At 48.2% G+C, this 17821-nt stretch overlaps 1 protein-coding gene across 2 annotated transcripts in view; it reads left to right on the top strand.

Annotated features, from left to right (window-relative positions):
* The window catches only part of kaznb (kazrin, periplakin interacting protein b), a 66704-nt gene that overhangs the window by 45215 nt on the left and 3668 nt on the right, over positions 1–17821 (top strand). For both annotated transcript variants that reach the window (XM_047026107.1, XM_047026106.1), the window contains exons 4-5: positions 7441–7542; positions 16908–17102. In XM_047026107.1, the coding sequence (XP_046882063.1) occupies positions 7441–7542; positions 16908–17102 (297 nt within the window). The remainder of the gene's footprint in view (positions 1–7440; positions 7543–16907; positions 17103–17821) is intronic.

Consider the following 17821-nt stretch of genomic DNA (forward strand, 5'->3'; position numbering starts at 1 on the left):
CATGTCCCAGCCCTTTTGGTGGGTCTTCAGACACCAGCCTGGTGGATTAGTACGTATCTAGTCTTATCTCAGATGGGGACTACTGAAGCATTAGAACAGGAGCAACACACTGCTCATGACTGAGGTGATGAGGTGAAGACTATGATGATGATCAGATCTCTTGATGAGGCCAAAACAGTATGGATGGTATTTAAACCCCATCTGTCTACAATGTCCCACTTAGTTATGAGAAAGTGTACAGTACAGACCTGCTCCAGGCTACCAGGACCCATGTTCTTAGTTTGTGGATTCTGCCTTTATTCAAAAAATAGTCTGACAATCTGTTCCTCTACACATACTTTTCACAAACTTCGAAGGCAAACTGCTCGACCGTGTTGAATGAGCGTCTTCTTAAGCTTCTCAGAGTGAGTTATGGTGTAAAGTGAGTTATCTGAGCATGGCCAGCTGCCTTCGAGTGTTGGGTGAAGACGGCCTGTCTGCACGCCTGGAGAAATCTGCTTCCAATCAAATCTGTCATCGTCCAGAGGAGCCTCAGAAAGGTATCTGTCAATTAGAATGAGGCTGAGCTGTGGGCCATGGAGTTGCAGCCTTGCCCCCAGACGAGGCTCTGGCCTCGGGGACCAGTCCAGACCGACAGCTAGCTGCCTCAGGGAGAAACACAGTCACAGCACAGGGAGAGGGATCTCACTCCGCTCATCACACCAGCCCTATGAGGAGCACAGCCCAACTTCTGAACTTCTGCGATTATGACGGTTTATAGGAAAACAGAGGTTCATTGACTGAGCTGTCTTGAACAAATGAGCTAACTGTACACTACCTCAGAACTGGAGACAAGGTTTTACAGTGCAAAAACCTTGGATGTGGCCCAATGAATGCTTAATGAATGTATTTTGAGAGAGAGAACAGACATTGATGTTGTTAACAACAGAGCAGACTGTGATTATGTTGTACAGAGTGGTGCGGCGTGGGTAACAGAGTTCTTGACAGCTCTGGCTCTCTAGCTGTGAAAATGTTGCCACTGCCTCTTTGCTGTTGGTAATTACATCCATGGTAGAGACGGTGGCGGACAGACTCTAGATTCAAACCCCATTCAAATACTTTAGATGTACTTGACTGGCTCACCATTTAGAAGGTAACTGACGTTTATTTTGATCAGAGTGTGAAGTTCACACAGAAAAACACAGTTCCAACAAAGTTCGAAGGAAAAAAGGTTGCAGGTAAAAAGGACTTTCTCCAAGGATGGTAGGGATATAATGAACATACAAACAGACTACAGATTGTAGTTGAAACATCCTTGATTGACAGTTGAGGCAGTTCACCCTGACCCCTCCCAGGCCCCGGCCTGCAGCCTAGTTTCTGACTCCAGAGGAGCGGGCAAAACAAACCCAGCTGCTGTATTCTATACACTCCCTGCTCCAACATTGATTTTGGATAAATGTTGACTACATTCAACTCGCTGCCAGTCAAATGTATCAGGCCGTTAGAATGTCTGTTATGTTAAGGCCCTTGGCAGGGAGAGTGGGAGCTGGTGGAAGGGGCTGGGGTGAGGGCAGGGGGCTGGGGTGAGGGCTGGGGTGAGGGGAGGGGGGCTGGGGTGAGGGCTGGGGGGCTGGGGTGAGGGCCGGGGGCTGGGGTGAGGGCAGGGGGCTGGGGGCTGGGGGCCGGGGTGAGGGCAGGGGGCTGGGGTGAGGGCTGGGGGCTGGGGTGAGGGCTGGGGGCTGGGGTGAGGGCCGGGGGCTGGGGTGAGGGCAGGGGGCTGGGGGCTGGGGGCCGGGGTGAGGGCAGGGGGCTGGGGTGAGGGCTGGGGGCTGGGGTGAGGGCCGGGGGCTGGGGTGAGGGCAGGGGGCTGGGGTGAGGGCTGGGGGGCTGGGGTGAGGGCCGGGGGCTGGGGGCTGGGGGCCGGGGTGAGGGCAGGGGGGCCGGGGTGAGGGCAGCTGGGCTGGGGTAAGGGCAGGGGGCTGGAGTGAGGTCTGGGGTGAGGCAGGGGGCTGGGGTGAGGGCTGGGGTGAGGGCCGGGGGCTGATGAAGAGCTCCTACACCAGTCTCCTGCATTTCCCCCATTAAGTAAAGCCCGGGCGGCTTCAAACATGTATGTTGCAGAACAATAAGTGGACCTTGTAAATAAAGGTCTTACTTTCAGAGATGTGTGTGGTGTGTGTGGATTCTGATGGGAAGTACTGCAAAAGCCAAGTGAAACTTGTATTGGGTTGTTGTGGACCACATGTGGACTGATTGTGGAGGTTCCTGCCGTGATTTTCCACCAGCACAGAAGGGATCCTAGGACACACAAAAGCCTATTTTCCAGCCTGATTGCTTGGCTGCCTGGCTGACTGACTGGTTGGCTGACTGGCTGGTTGGCTGGGATGCTAATCGGCTCACTATATTCTGCACTACTTAAACAAAGCTCTTACAAACTTTCACAGACACACAGTCGTCCAGAGATAGGCGCACACACACTTAGATGCACTTATGTACACACATTCACACACAGCTTTGTGTTGAATTATTCAGACTGCTGAATAAAACTTTTCCATTAAAAAAGTCTCTCTGTTCCATAGAGGCCATTTACTGCCTTATAGTGCTGTAGAATATAGAGCTACTACGGTATTGAACTGCTGATATTGAACCAGAGTCCTGAATTGATCAAATTGAAACATATTGAATTGTATATGTATGGGTTTGTATATATGTCAGCAAGAAATCCTCACTATGTACCCCTGAGCTCAGTGCTAATCTGTGGGCTTCTGTCTGTGGAGATGGCAGTACAGATGTTACTGTTCATCTGTGTGCGTGTCTCTGTCTGGTCCTGTGGCCCAGACACGCCAACAGTGATGTCTTCCTCTCAGCTCTGTCCAGATGTCCTAGGAAGAGGGTGACGTTAGAGGAGCTGCCGAAGGAGTAGAGGAACCCAGTGAGGGGGTTTCAGGCAGCTGGGCTGGGCCAAGAGAAGCTGAGGGCTGGGGGTGAGGGAATAGGGGCGGGGTTATGCGTGACTACCAGGCCAGTATAGTAATCAGATGCATACGCCTCAGGGACAGAGGGTCAGAAAGGCACTCGCGCTCTCCCAATGTCCCTCTACACAGCATACTAAAGAGGAGGGAGCCATGCTGACCCTCCCTGGTGACCAGCCGGTCCTGCCCTCATCCCAGCCTCGGCGCCCTCTCTCCAGCTGAGAGGACAGAGCTTTGGCACCAGAAGATCCGGGGCTGAGCTGGCCAGGGAGGGAGAAGGGGATTTGTACTATGGTTGGGTCTGTGCTGGATTTCTTCCAGACAGATTTTCACTCTTAATCTTGGTTTTAAATCCGCCCTCATCTTGGGGCAGGTCCAGTAAAGCTTTCGGGTCATTGTGATGAGGGACCAGCCCAGCTGTGACCAAGACCATCAGCCATGATGAGTGTGTGTGTGTGTGTGTGCATGAGGCGCTATGTGGTCTGTAATGGTTCTTCGTAGTTTCTCTCTTAATCAGTGTTTATTTCTGCGTTCTGTGTTGCTTTTTCTTTCATCCATTTGAGATGAGAAGGACCCTAAAGCTTGCAGCAATTTCAAAACACATTTTACAAGTAACTCTACAAGTTGCTTCCAGCTGGTTAGATTTCTTCCCCATACACGCTGAAGAAACTTTGTTCTGGAGCTGAATATCACCCCCGGTGCTGCCGTTTCTTCCTGGCGTTAAAAGTCATTAGTGTCGAACATTCTCCTCACACTCAAGCCCACTAAGGGAGAAGACATTAAAATGTCAAGTTCCAATGACCTTTCTGGCCAAGCTCCCTGTTGGACGGCTGACCCACTGAAAGTTCAGCCGCGCGCCTCTGGGGCCTCTCTGAGATTTAGGGCCGAGCTGGTGTGCACCTGAGGGAGAACATCATTATCTCATGACTCAGCTTGGCGAGGCCATTAAAGCTTGTCCAGCAGCGGGGAACTTTCTGTTCGTCCTAACGGTAAGGGCAATATGCCCCTCAGCAACAGATGATGAGTTATTGACATCAGCCAATCAACAGTCTGGGTTCTTACTCATCAGAGAGACTCGGTTTGACAAGTTAGTCTGTGATTCACTGTACATAATCCCTTTTTTTAGGCGGGCTTAGACGCAAGCTCTCCACGGCCCTCAGCCAGCTTCGGGGATGAGATCAATAGTGTCCATCAGATAGTCCTTGTGTCGACCAGATAGTGTAAGCTCAGCTATAGACTGTAGCCCCCTGGTCTCCAGTTTGGCAGCTCAGTGGCCAGCCTTTGATCTCCCTCAAGCCCACATGAGCCCAGGGTATCAAACAGGGCTGACGTCCACATTTAGCCTCGTCATGTTTGTGCTGTTTATGATGTCTGCTGACGATGAGAGAAGCCCCTCCCTCCTGTGACTGAAGAACTTGAGAAACCAGCCACCGGACTGTGCGATGCGGACGGTTCTCCAGTGCTAGGGTTGCCTGTGTTGCCGTGGTAAACAGAAACGATTCGAACGGGAGAATGAAACGCTACAGACGACCCAGCACTCATCGAGCAGCGGTTCAGTCTCCTTCAACCTGCTATTAAATCCTGCCTCTGTCAAACATGCCTGCGGGGTTCTACAATAGCCCCAGAATAGAGCGGCCCTGGCCTCATCCCCGCCAACACTGAACTCTCCTCTGTTTTTCCCTCATAAAGCTAATGGATGTATCCCTGAAGGAGCCTGTTTTGGGAGTGTGTGTTTGTGAGTGCGTGTGTGACAACTCTCAGTGCCACAGTGCTGTCTGCATCTTGGCCCTGTGGATCACAGTAGCCTTGAGGCAGCCAATCGCCCAGAGCTGATGCTCTGCCAATGCAGCACCAGTCAATGGCTGCTGTCACCTGTGATCATAAATCCAGATGAATAGACAGCCAGGGCTGAGCCTCAGGCAGTCAGGCAGGCCAGGGTGGAGAGGAATGACTGTTGCTGTTAAGATGTTTGGGCTGGGTGTTGAAGCCCCATAATTAAGATGTGTGGCAGCCTACAGCCTTAGATGTGACAAGGAGACTGATTTGGAGTTGGTCACTAAGGAAAAGGTTGTCTCTCACTTCTCCTGAAGGAAAGAGAAAAGTGGAGACCAGTCCTTTTGGCTGAGGGATATAATTTACTGCTGATAATTACGTCCCATTATCTCATCAATGCACCAGCTGTAGGATTCCCATCCGTCAAACGAGGTGTGATTACAATATGAAACTGACATATTTCAATGCAGTTTGTCAGGGTGCCTCTAGTTTGAATAGAGTGCCTGTAAATGTATGTCTTTGCAATAATGTTTGATTTCTCAACAGTCCCAGTCACAGGGGTGATTTGTAGTGATGCATCACTGACTTGGGATGCTGGGTGGGCTCATGGTAGTGGTGGCTGCAGAACAGAACTGGGCTGGGCTGTGCTGGGCTGGGCTGGGCTGGCCGGTGAACGTGTGAGATCTGGGCCCTCTATTTCCCCCCTGTCAGTATTCTGTGGCCTGGCCTGGAGGTTGACCGAGCCTGAATCTCCTAGAGAAGGAACACCACCGGCTGCTGACAGAACCAGAGGTGGGGTCAGATGGACAGGCAATAAAGACTTCTGAAGCCTTTCAACAAATGTGTCCACAATGAGGACAGTTTAGAGCAGACATGTAGAAACACTGTTGTGTTGGGTGCAAAAGTGCTGCTTTATGGGGTGGCTAACAATTTGGATGCTCACTAATCATCTCCATACCATACTGATGTCTCCTGGCTCTGGTGGTAGACCAGGGTTGGATGTTGGATGAAGTGGGGTTTGAACCCCCTGAGGGAACCAAATCCATTGTTTTCTAAAAAGGCAGAAGACAAACCAGCATATTAACCATAAAATGCTTAATCTATTCCCTGTGATATTACCAGGAAATCGCATTTAGATGGAAAACAACATTTACTTGCTTATAGCCTCGTCTACTCAAATGAACAAATAAAATCATTTATTTAAATCCCGAAGGAGGAGAGCAGTTATGGTGGAAACAATTTCCATGACAATTTCAAACGACAAAAGTCTACATTAGACCAGTTTTATTATACCTTGCAGCTTGGTGCTGTAAGTGAACTGCATGATTCAGCCAGGCAGCCAAAGTCCTGCAGTTTGACAATGAACGCTTGAAGGACAAACCAACGTTTTTCTCATTTACAAGAAATAACACACTGCAGAGTTTCTCGTATCATTCTCCTATTGTCTGTGGTTACGTAACCTGGGACATGCCGGATCTATGAGTGTTATTTCTATGTTTCCTGGGGGATGTGTGGGTTAGTGTAACTGCTGGGCAGATTACATGAATAACTGGGATATTTCCCCCATCCCGCTATGCAGTCACTTCTGTCTCCTTGCTTGAGGGGAGAGAAGGTCTCTTTTTAATTTTCACAGAGAATTATCATCGTAAAAATGTTCACGGTGAGATATATTTTGATATGAAGGTTTTAATGGCAATTTTTCATCGTAATATATTTAGTCATTAAATGTGGTTGGAGAGGTTGATGAATCAGAAGAACAGAGCTGGAATCCAACCTATGGTAGGGGTCAAAGTGACATCATATTTTCCGGTGTTGTCCCAGACACTGGCATCTCCAACAACCTTTGACCTCCAGAGTCTGCTGAGGATGGTGTCCAGGGTTACCCCACAGTCTGTCTGCTTCTGAAATGTTAAGGGAGGTTTTTGGAGTATCCCCTTGGGCTCTGCAGAATCTCTTACTGGCACATTCTTGCAAATTTTACATTGTTTTCTTATAAGGAGCAAGGCGGGGAATGAAAGTTATCTTGCCAAGTGATAAGAAATATATCCTGTTGGACAAAATACAATTTCGTATGAAGATTGACAACAATGTACAATCTTTGGCAGCTCTTACATAGATTTCTATTCATCTGTCTAGCCCAATACTGTGCAGCAGTAATTGTATTTGACTGGCCTTGAAATGGTAATGAGAATACCTCCAATCAATACCAGGGACACAAAGCTGCCTTTAGAGGATTTTTTGATGATCAAACCTCACTGTTTGGGGCCTGCTTCAGAAAACAGCTATGGCTCAACAGGGATATGGCTGCTTTCACTTTGCGGAAAAAATTGGTGTGTATTTTTATAGTCTCTCATAGGCAGTGAATTAAAACCATGAGGCAAGGGGGTGGAGAAGGAGGAGGAGGAAGACAATGAGGAGTGGAATAGGTAGGAGGAGGAGGCGGGTAATGGGTAGGTGGAAGAGGGGAGGAGATGAGGTAAGGGGAGGATGGTAATGAGGGCTGGCTCCAATACTTCAGGTTCAGCTCTAATTTAAAACACGGAAATCTAGAAGAGAAATAAGGAAGGAGTGCGAGACAGAGAGGAGGGGAGAGGCGTGAGACGAGCCTGGCCAACGGAGCCCGTCGTACGAGCAGCCGAGCCTGCGTGTGCTTAATTGCTCCGCCGCTCTGCTCTGATCTCATGTATTCCCGTGTGTTGTTGTGTTTCTCTGACAGAGCCGGCGCTTCACCACAGACAGAAGCTGACAGGCATGTGTTACCAGACAGAGATCTCCAGCCTGATGGACTTCAGCACTCCTGACTCCTCCCTTGACAAAGGTAACTGGGGGGGGGGGGGGGGGGGGGGGTGAGGCGCATCCACGTCGTGAATACACGCAGATGCAGTCACGGTGATGACATATTGTCAAAACAGAATCGGTCCAGCTTGATGAACGCTTCACCTCCCTCAGATCTGATCTGCTTGGAAGTCCATGAGTCCCTCACACTGTCACTCCGTACCTCCTCCCTTCATCCCTTCCATTCTCTCATTTATTTCCTCTCTGTCACCCCACGATTGATGGCTCTTGGCATTTTTTCTCTCTCACCATCTCTGCTCTCTCCATCACTTCCCTGCTCCTTATTTCCATTGCTCTTGCATCCCTTACTCAAGGGTCTGTCCTAACGACCAACATTCCAGTCTTTCCAGCTGGACTGAGTCCAAGTCGAGGCAGCACGGCAGCAGCCTGCAGGCTTACTGTAGTTGGCCGCTGTGTGTTGCCATCCACATTGACACCGGGTAGGAGAACCATCTGAGAGAGAAACCAAATGATGACGGATGGACAGACAGCTCCAGTACACGAGCAGACAGACTAGGTGGTGTGTGATGTTTGGACAGTTTCAGGGCAACGTGTCCTTTGATAGATATATATGTCAGTCAGGTAAGTTGTCATGTCTTTGATAACATGAGGCTAAGCTCTAGCATCTGACGGTGTCTCGCTCCTGGATAAACCACTGGTTTGGTTATCCTGTAGCCTGTTTCGATGACTTCACGCTGAACAGCTTCTGAGGGCGTTCTTGTAGAGCATGGTAGAACCGGTGGGTGTGTGAAGGATTGTACACGAGCCAACTCCTTCACCACTACTGTAACGGAGCTAGCTGCCGTAGCAGGAAAATCTAACTTTTACCGAACCCCTTGGGGAGGAGGGCTACAACATCATGGCCACCAACAAATATCAGCAATAAATGTTCTTGCTCCGGCTTTAACTTATGGAATTTCTGCAGCGTTGCCACAACCACAGAATAGCTTTGCTCGCATGTTTCTCCGCCGCCAATACTGAACTACTCAAACAAGTGCATGACATTAACGTCATCATTCTCAGACATTCCCTCTGTTCGCTGATTGGACCTACAAAAAATGTGTTTCTGAAAACCGACTTCAAAGTCAAACTCCCAGACCTAGTACAGAAGCAAAATCCAAATTGAGTGGAAGTACGTAGGAGGGCAGAGCCAGGCTAGATTTGCCATGTCGCTGGAGTGACTTGCAGCATTTTGCCATTAGGTGGAGCTAGAGTACATATCTTACCTGGTTAAACACCTGAGGCAGCAGCTTCAACCTGTTTGTGGGTGTGTGTTAGGAAAGAATGAGTGTCATTGTCCACCTAGGAGGGGTTGCTGCAAGGAGGGGCTAAGGGTGGAAGCAGAAAGGCTGGAATGGAAACTACCAATAGGTGTGTTTCTGTAGATAGAGAGGTGGAGAGAGAGAGACAGGGAGAGACAACCCCCTCACGAGAGACCAATTCCTGGTTATCTGATTGGGTGGAGCCAGTATGTAGAGCTAGGAGCGATTGACTGAGTAGGCTGGCTGACTTTGGAGTTTTCCTGAGTGTTTGTGTGCGTGTGTGTGAGAGTTATGTCTGCCAACAATGAGAACACACACCAGCACTGACCGTGGAGCCCTACGGAGCGTGTGCAGAGGAGGACATGAGGTCCGACAAGGAGGAGGGGGACCCCGGTGAGTCACACAGAGAGAGAGAGAGAGAGAGGAGAGAGAGAGAGAGAGAGAGAGAGAGAGAGAGAGAGAGAGAGAGAGAGAGAGAGAGAGAGAGAGAGAGAGAGAGAGAGAGAGAGAGAGAGAGAGAGAGAGAGAGAGAGAGAGAGAGAGAGAGAGAGAGAGAGAGAGAGAGAGAGAGAGAGAGAGAGAGAGAGAAAAGTGTGTTTACTGTGTGTGTGTAGGTGTGTTTAGGTGGGGGGACATACTGTAATTAGAATGTCGCTGCATGTCCATGTGTCTGTTAACACTGTCCTTGTATCTCCTGATTCAGAGGAATCTGAAGGAGTAGGGAAGAGTTCAGAATTCAAATCTCTTCTGGTAGTAGCCATGAACGGGTCACTGATCTATGGATCTGTTGTTTTTGTACCACAGAGACTAGAATGTCCAGCAGCTCCAATACCAGTGTTCACTTAGATATTCTACCTACAATCAGACAGTATTTTATTTGTGTGTATATACTGGATATTGCTAAATGACCAAATGGATATTGACCTACATTTAAAATGTGGATTTGTCAATCTGCATCAATCTGGTAATCTGACAGATTAAGTACTGTATGCGAGATTTGACTGTTTGTCAGGATATTGTGTGGATATTTACAGTACATGTGCAGCTCAGTGAATTTAAAGCATATTCTGGACATAATCAGACAAAGGGCATTAATCTAGAGGGATTACCAATGGCCGAGGCCTAATGTAACAGGTCAGGGGTCACATTCATTTTCAACTCTGCAGAATCAGAATCTCAGAATCAAACAAAATCAATTAAAATCTGATAGTTTACGCTCAGAAGTAATTATTTGCCAATGGTTTTGAGTTGAAGCGAAGTTTGGCCCTTTTTTTTGCAGGGGTAAGATAGTACCAAGATAGTCACAACCTCTACAGCCTTGTCTGGGTCAGTGTGATTCTAGCAGTGTCCTAACTGTCCCTGCTGGAGCACTGATTGTCCACATCCACACTGTTTAAGAACATGATCTACTCTGTTTGACTAAATGTCCTAAACTGGTTTGGTTTCGACTTAACTGTATCCCACTGAAATGGAATTGGGGTGGGTATGGGTGTGTGTGTGTGTGTGTGTGTGTGTGTGTGTGTGTGTGTGTGTGTGTGTGTGTGTGTGTGTGTGTGTGTGTGTGTGTGTGTTTGTAGGCTGATGGTATTTGAGGGGATGAGGAAGAGCTGATCCCAATGGCTATGTAGCGTGACTGAACTAGTCCATACCCAGAGGTTCTCTCTCTCTCTCTCTCTCTCTCTCTCTCTCTCTCTCTCTCTCTCTCTCTCTCTCTCTCTCTCTCTCTCTCTCTCTCTCTCTGTCTCCAAATTACTAAAGATAATGAATTTGACCGAACTGAATTGTGGTGCCAGATGTCACCATCGGGGCTAGTTCCATACTCCACACACACACACACACACACACACACACACACACACACACACACACACACACAGACACAGAAATACACACCCACACACACCCTCACTCATACGCCCTTCCTTAACCAAGATCCCTCAACATGGAGTGTGGATCTACCTAGTCACAGTTACTGTATGGATATGCTTCTAAAGTGGTCAGAGCACAGCTTTATGGAACGAGTCTGTGAGTCAAAGTCCCTCTGGAATTACATTCACTGACTACATGCGCTGACTCTTCGGTCACTCTGGCTAAAAGTATCTTGTTAAGTGGTGAACGTTGTTGATTATCTGCCACCATCGGCACTGAGTGTGTTTACGCATTAACGCACTGCGTTTTCTCTTGCCACTCTCTGGAACGTTGTGTACTTGTTGGCTTGTGATGCGCCCCTCCCCGGAGTGGAGCCAGTGTCTCTGTGCCAGGTTGTCTCTGGTGTTACACTGACATAGCCCTGGCATGGAGCCTAATCTGCCCATAAACGTGTGAATCCATTACAGCCATCTCCTGCTGGCATCCTCTCACTGACCTCACATGAAACGTAAACTCTGAGTAATTAATGAATGGCAGCTGGTCTCTGTGGATACAAACACACACACACCAACACACAGAAAGGCAACCCCTGATGCCGACGCAGGCACACAAACACTGGCACTACAAATACCATCATGCACCTGTGGCACCTGCTTCTCCGGCCAGTTGGCATAGCAGGGAGGATGTTGTGGTTAAGTACATATTGGTGCTTGTAGTGAGACAGGATCAAATCAAGCCCTTCCATGTATTATTATAGAATAAGGTCATTCTACCACCGTGGATTGTGGAGTTGAATGTGTGAATCCTGTGTGGGAAAATGGAGCCGATCTCCATGCCTCTTACAGGTGGTGCTCAGTCATATCTCTGGACAGGGTAGAGCCTTGTTTGAACGCTTTCAACCACTTACCTTCCGTCTCCTTTTCCTTCTGTTACTGTGTGAAATATGAGACCACTAGTCCCTGGGTCTGAATATGATGAGGGTCTGCTGTTTACAACAACCTACAGTATGCTTTTATCCTCCAGCACAGCTTGTCTTTTGCTTTCACACACACACATTCTTAATATAGCTTTTCTGGGAATGTTTACAACCACTGTGTCTAATCTGTGTTGCTCCCCCGGAGAATCGGGAGGGCTATTGACTGAATGAAGCGTTTGCTTTTTTGTAACAAAAAATCTCCTGCGTTTGCATGTGTGTGTGTGTGTGTGTGTACGTGTGTGTGTTTGGTTGTGTCCTGCATTTCATGTGGATTCAATGTTATCCTCTTATATAAGGCCCCTTATTCAGGTCACGCTTTTGTCTTGAGTTGTATAGGCAATGCTCTTTTGGGTTGGAACTGAGATTACGACATGTCCTTTCAGAAGCTGCTTCTCTTACCAGATGTGCATTTGGGGTTCTTAGAGTGACTGGAGGTGATCATGACAAAGGAGGATGAGACACACACACCAACACACACACCAACACGCACACCAACACACACCAACACACACACCAATACACACACCAACACACACACCAACACACACACCAGTCGAACATCCTGGCTAATATCTGCTTTATGGGGTTGAAGACAGGCCCCCAGCAGACCCTTGTCATGTCTTCACACTGGCCATCCCTGCATGGTCATTACCAGAGGCCAGAGCTTAGCACACACACACACACACAGTCATCACACACATACGCACAAACACACACAAACCCACTCGTCACAGACTGCACACATAAAATATCAAATATCACATCAAATAGCAAATATCACATCAAATATCAAATAGAAAATATCAAATAGAAAACAAACACACTGTCACAGACAGGAGGCACACCCGGGCTGGTACACTCCCAGCTCCTCTGCGACTGGGGGAGTAAATATACTGTATCTAAGAGTGTGTTTGTGCATGAGACACAGCTGCTCTGCAGCCGGAAGCAAACTCAAAGCTGGATGTAATTTATTCATAACGATCCCCAGTCTCTACTACCTCACTGCAGGCACCACAACCTCATAAAACATAGTAATAAAAACACTAAATGAATCAAACTGAAGAAATGGCTTATCAGCAAGTTAATATGTTAATACTACATGCATGTGTGCACACGATAATGTGGCTGTAAAAAACAAAAAAAACAACGACAGGGTTTTGAACAGTACAACAGTGTTAAGACTGGAGTCTTTTTACTATTCTTGAATATGTCTTTGTAGTTTTTCTTTGATTCTAGACACACTGTTTGCGAGTGATTCTATGGGGAAGTGTTGGGTCAAGTGCCACCAGGAGACCTATATATAATCTATGATGAGTCCAACTCATGTGGGTGATGACAGTTGTATTCTTCATGACCCAGTCACCTGTCCAGCTGACAGTAGCTTCAATCCCGTTTCTGGTCTCACAGAAAACCTTGGACCTGCTGTACAGGTGGCCGTGAGATCAAGGTATGCTGACTGTACCAGAACAGGTCTGTCGACAAGGATGGGATCTGACAGGTGGAGAGAGTGGTTAGCAGCTCCAACCTCACCCTCACCCTGGTCACATGTCACTCCTGGAGGTGTTCATGAGACATAATGGCTAATCATAGGGAATGTTGTTGTGACACAGGCATCGTTGTCATGGTGTTTTGAGCTGAGGTGTGTTCTGCAGTGCTCTGCCGTCTCCGGCGCTATTCTGCTGTGTTCCACAATGTTCCATAATGTTCTGCAGTGCTGTGCTGTGTCTGGCCCTACTCTGCAGTGTTCCTCGATGTTCTGCAGTGTTTTGCTGTCTCCGGCCCTACTCTGCAGTGTTCCTCGATGTTCTGCAGTGTTCTGGGGGGTCCAGCCTGAGGAACACAGAGCCAGTCAGATGTATTGCAGTCAGATTTCCAAAGTCAGATTTACTATTGCAGTGACCTGAGGGGTTGATGTAGTGTCTTTGTCTTTGAATGACTCCAGTGATCTCTGTGCTGAGCAGAGTCTTAAACCCTCCTTACTCGGTTCCCCCGGGTCCCCGACCATGAGTGAGTGTGCCAGAGTGGCAGACGGATGCCAGACTACCAGGGGACACGCACACACCCTGGGAAAAATACTGACGAGCAACATGGACTCATAGAAGGAACCAAAGCACTCTCAGCCGTCTGTCTCTGCTTTCTGATGCCAGATTATTGTGGGAATTTACAATCAACTGGTAATCCAAGGATTGAAAGACTTTGGAGCATATTGTGAGATTATCTTGCCCCCTACTAAGGCTCGACCAATGAAATCAAATCAATTGAGGCCCACAGAATAACCCTTGATGATTTGATAATGATAACAGCATACATCATGGCATATACATTTTCCTATAAACATGATATGCAGGTTTTATCTGACTGCTTTCATGGGAACTGTTAATTTCCACAAGTGATTACCTGGTTTCTATAGTGCTAGGTAGAAGGTTATTTATAGTATATCCTGTATACGTAGACACATTTCACTAAAAATTTGCATCGAACAACACAATTGAATGATCGTTTATAAAAGGTCAATGTTGCTGTTAGGTGCATTTGTTCGAGCACCGATTATGGTTGAAGGTACAAAAAAATGGAAATGTATGCAAATGATGCACGTACATGTTTGTGATGGCTTGCCAATCATTCGCTCTAAGCTTTCTTGCCCCAAGCAATATATATAAGTATAAGTACAAACATACTTACATAATAAAGTTGTCAATAAGTATGAGGATGTACAAAATCAGTACAGTGAATATACATTATCATTGCAATTCTTTAGAAAAAGATAAATACGATAAAAACGTATGAAGCTCTGATGAACTACATTTAAATTGGATTTAAGTATACTCTTCTTCTGCTTATGGCGCTTTTGTCCTGTGGCTAATTACCCGCTAACAACATTCCATTTTGAACATGGGATGTCTAACGCAGAGAGGCAAATAATACAGTTTTACAATAGGTCAGTTTAATGGCTTCCAAGGGGACGCTTGTTAAAATGACGAATGAGTCTGCTCATGTACACCGTCCACACTGGATAGTTGTGTGTTGAAGAACAGAGCACAGGATAGTGGTGTGTTGCAGAGCTGAGTGGAGAACTTTCTGTTTCCCACCGAGCATTGGCAGTGCTGAGGGCCACCAAGAGACAGTCGTTAAGCACTATTGTTCTTAAAGGTCTAGTGTTTATAGACCAGGTATCTCTTTCACAAGAATATTAGAGATGAAGGCGCCCCCCCCCCCCCAACATCCATGTTTCCCCCTGATATGCTGCACACCAGCTCTTACATAGATGGATGCCGTATGTCTAGGGTTAAACACGGAAGCTTCCAGGGCCTTTGGCTGACCTCTGGCTTCATCTCTCCCGCTGTCTGTGATGGCAATGAGCAGCAACCCCCAGGCTGAGTTTGTGTGTGCGCGCGAGTGTGTCTGTGGAACGGTGAGGGGGCGTAGAGGGCTGAGACACGATCAATAGGATGGTGTGTTTGAGGGAATTATGGCACTAATAGCTCCTGTGGAAATCCCCCTCTCTGCTCTCACAGCAATCTCTTCAAGGCGAGCCCTCGCCATTTTTCATCTTTTCTTTCGCTGATCGGTTTACAGTTCCAATTGCCTGTCCTAGGGCGACACTGTATCCTCGGGATTCCCTCTCGACGTGTTGAACCTGTTGACTCGGTGGATTGTTGCTTTCATCGTGGCCAGGCTGCGATCGCAGGCGCCAACTGGCTCAAGAGCGACGCCCCCCCACACCTGCTCTCTGAAGCCCAGACACACTTCACACCCTGGGTTCCAGCTCAGACCAAACAGCAGGCCCTTCTTCCCATAATGGAACACTACCACAGCTCTTCATGTGGATCCCAGACACCCAGAGATCACACAGGGTCACAGTCAGGGCCACCGCTTCCATCCCCCCGCAGCTCACTGATCAGGCAGCGGACGCTTTCGACAGCCTGGGCGGCGCCACTCCGCCCAGGCTTGCTCGACGGAGCGATCTAACGCGTCTGGGGGCCGTCTGGGACGAATAAGCAAGCCGGTAGGTGGATAGATCGTCGTTTTAGCCTGCAAGAAGGCAGCCAGAGATTGGTCTCTCCAGGAAAGCAGCTCTCTGTGCCTTGTGCTATAGAATAGAAAGCTTCCTGGTATGTCTGGGTTGTCTGGGCAGACAGTGACCGATGGACTGTCCCTGCCTGCCTTATCTAGGTCTTTGCAGCCTCCTGCTGCCTGGCTGCGGGCCTGGGGGGGCCTGGCTTCCTCTCTCACACACACACACACACACACACACACACACACGCAAACACATAGACTCACACACACAGATACTGCCAAGCACATACGCGTAGGCTCACACGCACACACCCACAGCCCAAATATGCACACCTGGAGGAACACGTGCACACACTATCTCCTTAAACCAGACACAACTTGCTGCAGAAAAACAGTAGTTTGGAACACAAATCTTTCTTGTCATCATTGGCTCACAAGCAAGAGTCTAGTGGAGTCTTCACATAGAGCAGGCTAGGTATGGAAACCAGGTTTGAGTCTCCTAACTCCAACTACATTTTTAACTCGTCTGATAGGGAGACAGTGTAAAAAGCGACAAAGGGTGCCGTGAGAGATGGGTCTCTATCCGCAGGTGTCTGTCAGGGACTGAGGTTGTGTGTGTTTCCCCTGTTGTTGTTGTTTCCTTGGCTTCCTGCGCCTGGATCTCTCTCCCTGGAGGCTTGGAGGAAAGTTTCCGTTGAAGGGAAACACACCAAGCTGGAAAACAAGGATGAGGTCGGAGGCTTGTGGGGCTGATGTTTCAGCTGAGCCACATCAAGCTGGTCTCTCAACTGCTGTGTGTGTGTGCAGCCCTGTCAGCCTGAGTGCTGCGCTGCCACTTCTTGTTTGTAGGTGTGTGTGTTTGTATTCTCATGGCAAAAAAAGGTGTCAAATAGCTTGCGTATGCTTCTCTGCTCACGCACTCTTTCCATTCTAATCTTTACCTTTTTCCCTTCTCTTTCTTCCTTCTTTCGCTCGTTCCTCTAGCTCTCCCTGACTCCCAGGCCGTCGCTTTCCTCACCCTCACACTGCGTCCTTCTGTTCCTCTACCCTTTCACACCCTCCCTCCATCTCATCTAGTGACGGCAAGAATGTGTCGACGGCTCATCTGTTTGCAGTTGTAAGTTAAATGAAATGTTCCTCTTCTCTGCGTGCGTGCGTGAATGCATGTGTGTGTGTGTGTGTGTTTCTGTGTGTGTGTCTGTCTGTGTGTGTGTGTGTGTCCAGTGTTGCTGCGTGAGGAGGTGTGTCAGCTGCAGGAGGAGGTGCATCTGCTGCGTCAGATGAAGGACATGCTGACGAAGGACCTGGAGGAGAGCAGCCAGGGTTCGTGCTCGGCCGCGCTGCTATCCGCCACGCAGCTCCGGGTGCAGCTGGGCGACCGGGAGCAGGAGCTGGACCGGGCCAAGGAGGCCTTGCAAGGTCAGGACCTTCAGCAGTAAACGCTGGCCGCAAACCCCTACCCTGAGTCTGCACGCTGAGGGGCGAATTCTGAACCTAAACCCTGAAACCTTCAGCTAACTCCACGGGCTAAACCCTCACGCTTGCCTTTTCAACATTTAAGATGATTGTTTTGCTTTGTTTTGGTAGTGACATTGTAGAAAGACAGAACATGTAGGGGAGAGAGAGAGGGGAGGACATGGTCTGGGAACATCTAGTCACTCTTTACAATATTAGCTTGAGTTCCATTAATGGTTACAGACACACACCCACAAACACACACGCAAATATTCTGGTTTTTAAATACCAGTTCTTCTTTTGGCAAGAAAAAGTCGAATGCTATGTGGAGTATGTGTTGAGAAATAGCCTTCATACCATTGCCGAATGTGGTTCCGCAAACGGTTTAGAAATTGTTGTCCCCTCCCAGGGCAGGGAAAATATGAACTTGCTGAACTCAGTAAAACATATTTAATATACCTCCTGTTTTCTACAGGGAGGTTTTCTGTCTTTGTTGTCTAAAATGTGGTAGAGCATATAGGGAGACTGTCAAGCGTGTCTTTATCACAACTGCCTGTGAAAAACAAATGGTCGCATCTGGTTTCCCCTTACTCTTGGTTGTCATGCCAACTTGAGGAACAGGTGTCAGGCACTCCTAACTGCCGAGCTCTCGTCTAACTTGCACAGAACAGGTCTTGATGTTG

Source organism: Hypomesus transpacificus, chromosome 9 (genome assembly GCF_021917145.1).
Source record: "Hypomesus transpacificus isolate Combined female chromosome 9, fHypTra1, whole genome shotgun sequence".
Lineage (NCBI taxonomy): Eukaryota > Metazoa > Chordata > Actinopteri > Osmeriformes > Osmeridae > Hypomesus > Hypomesus transpacificus.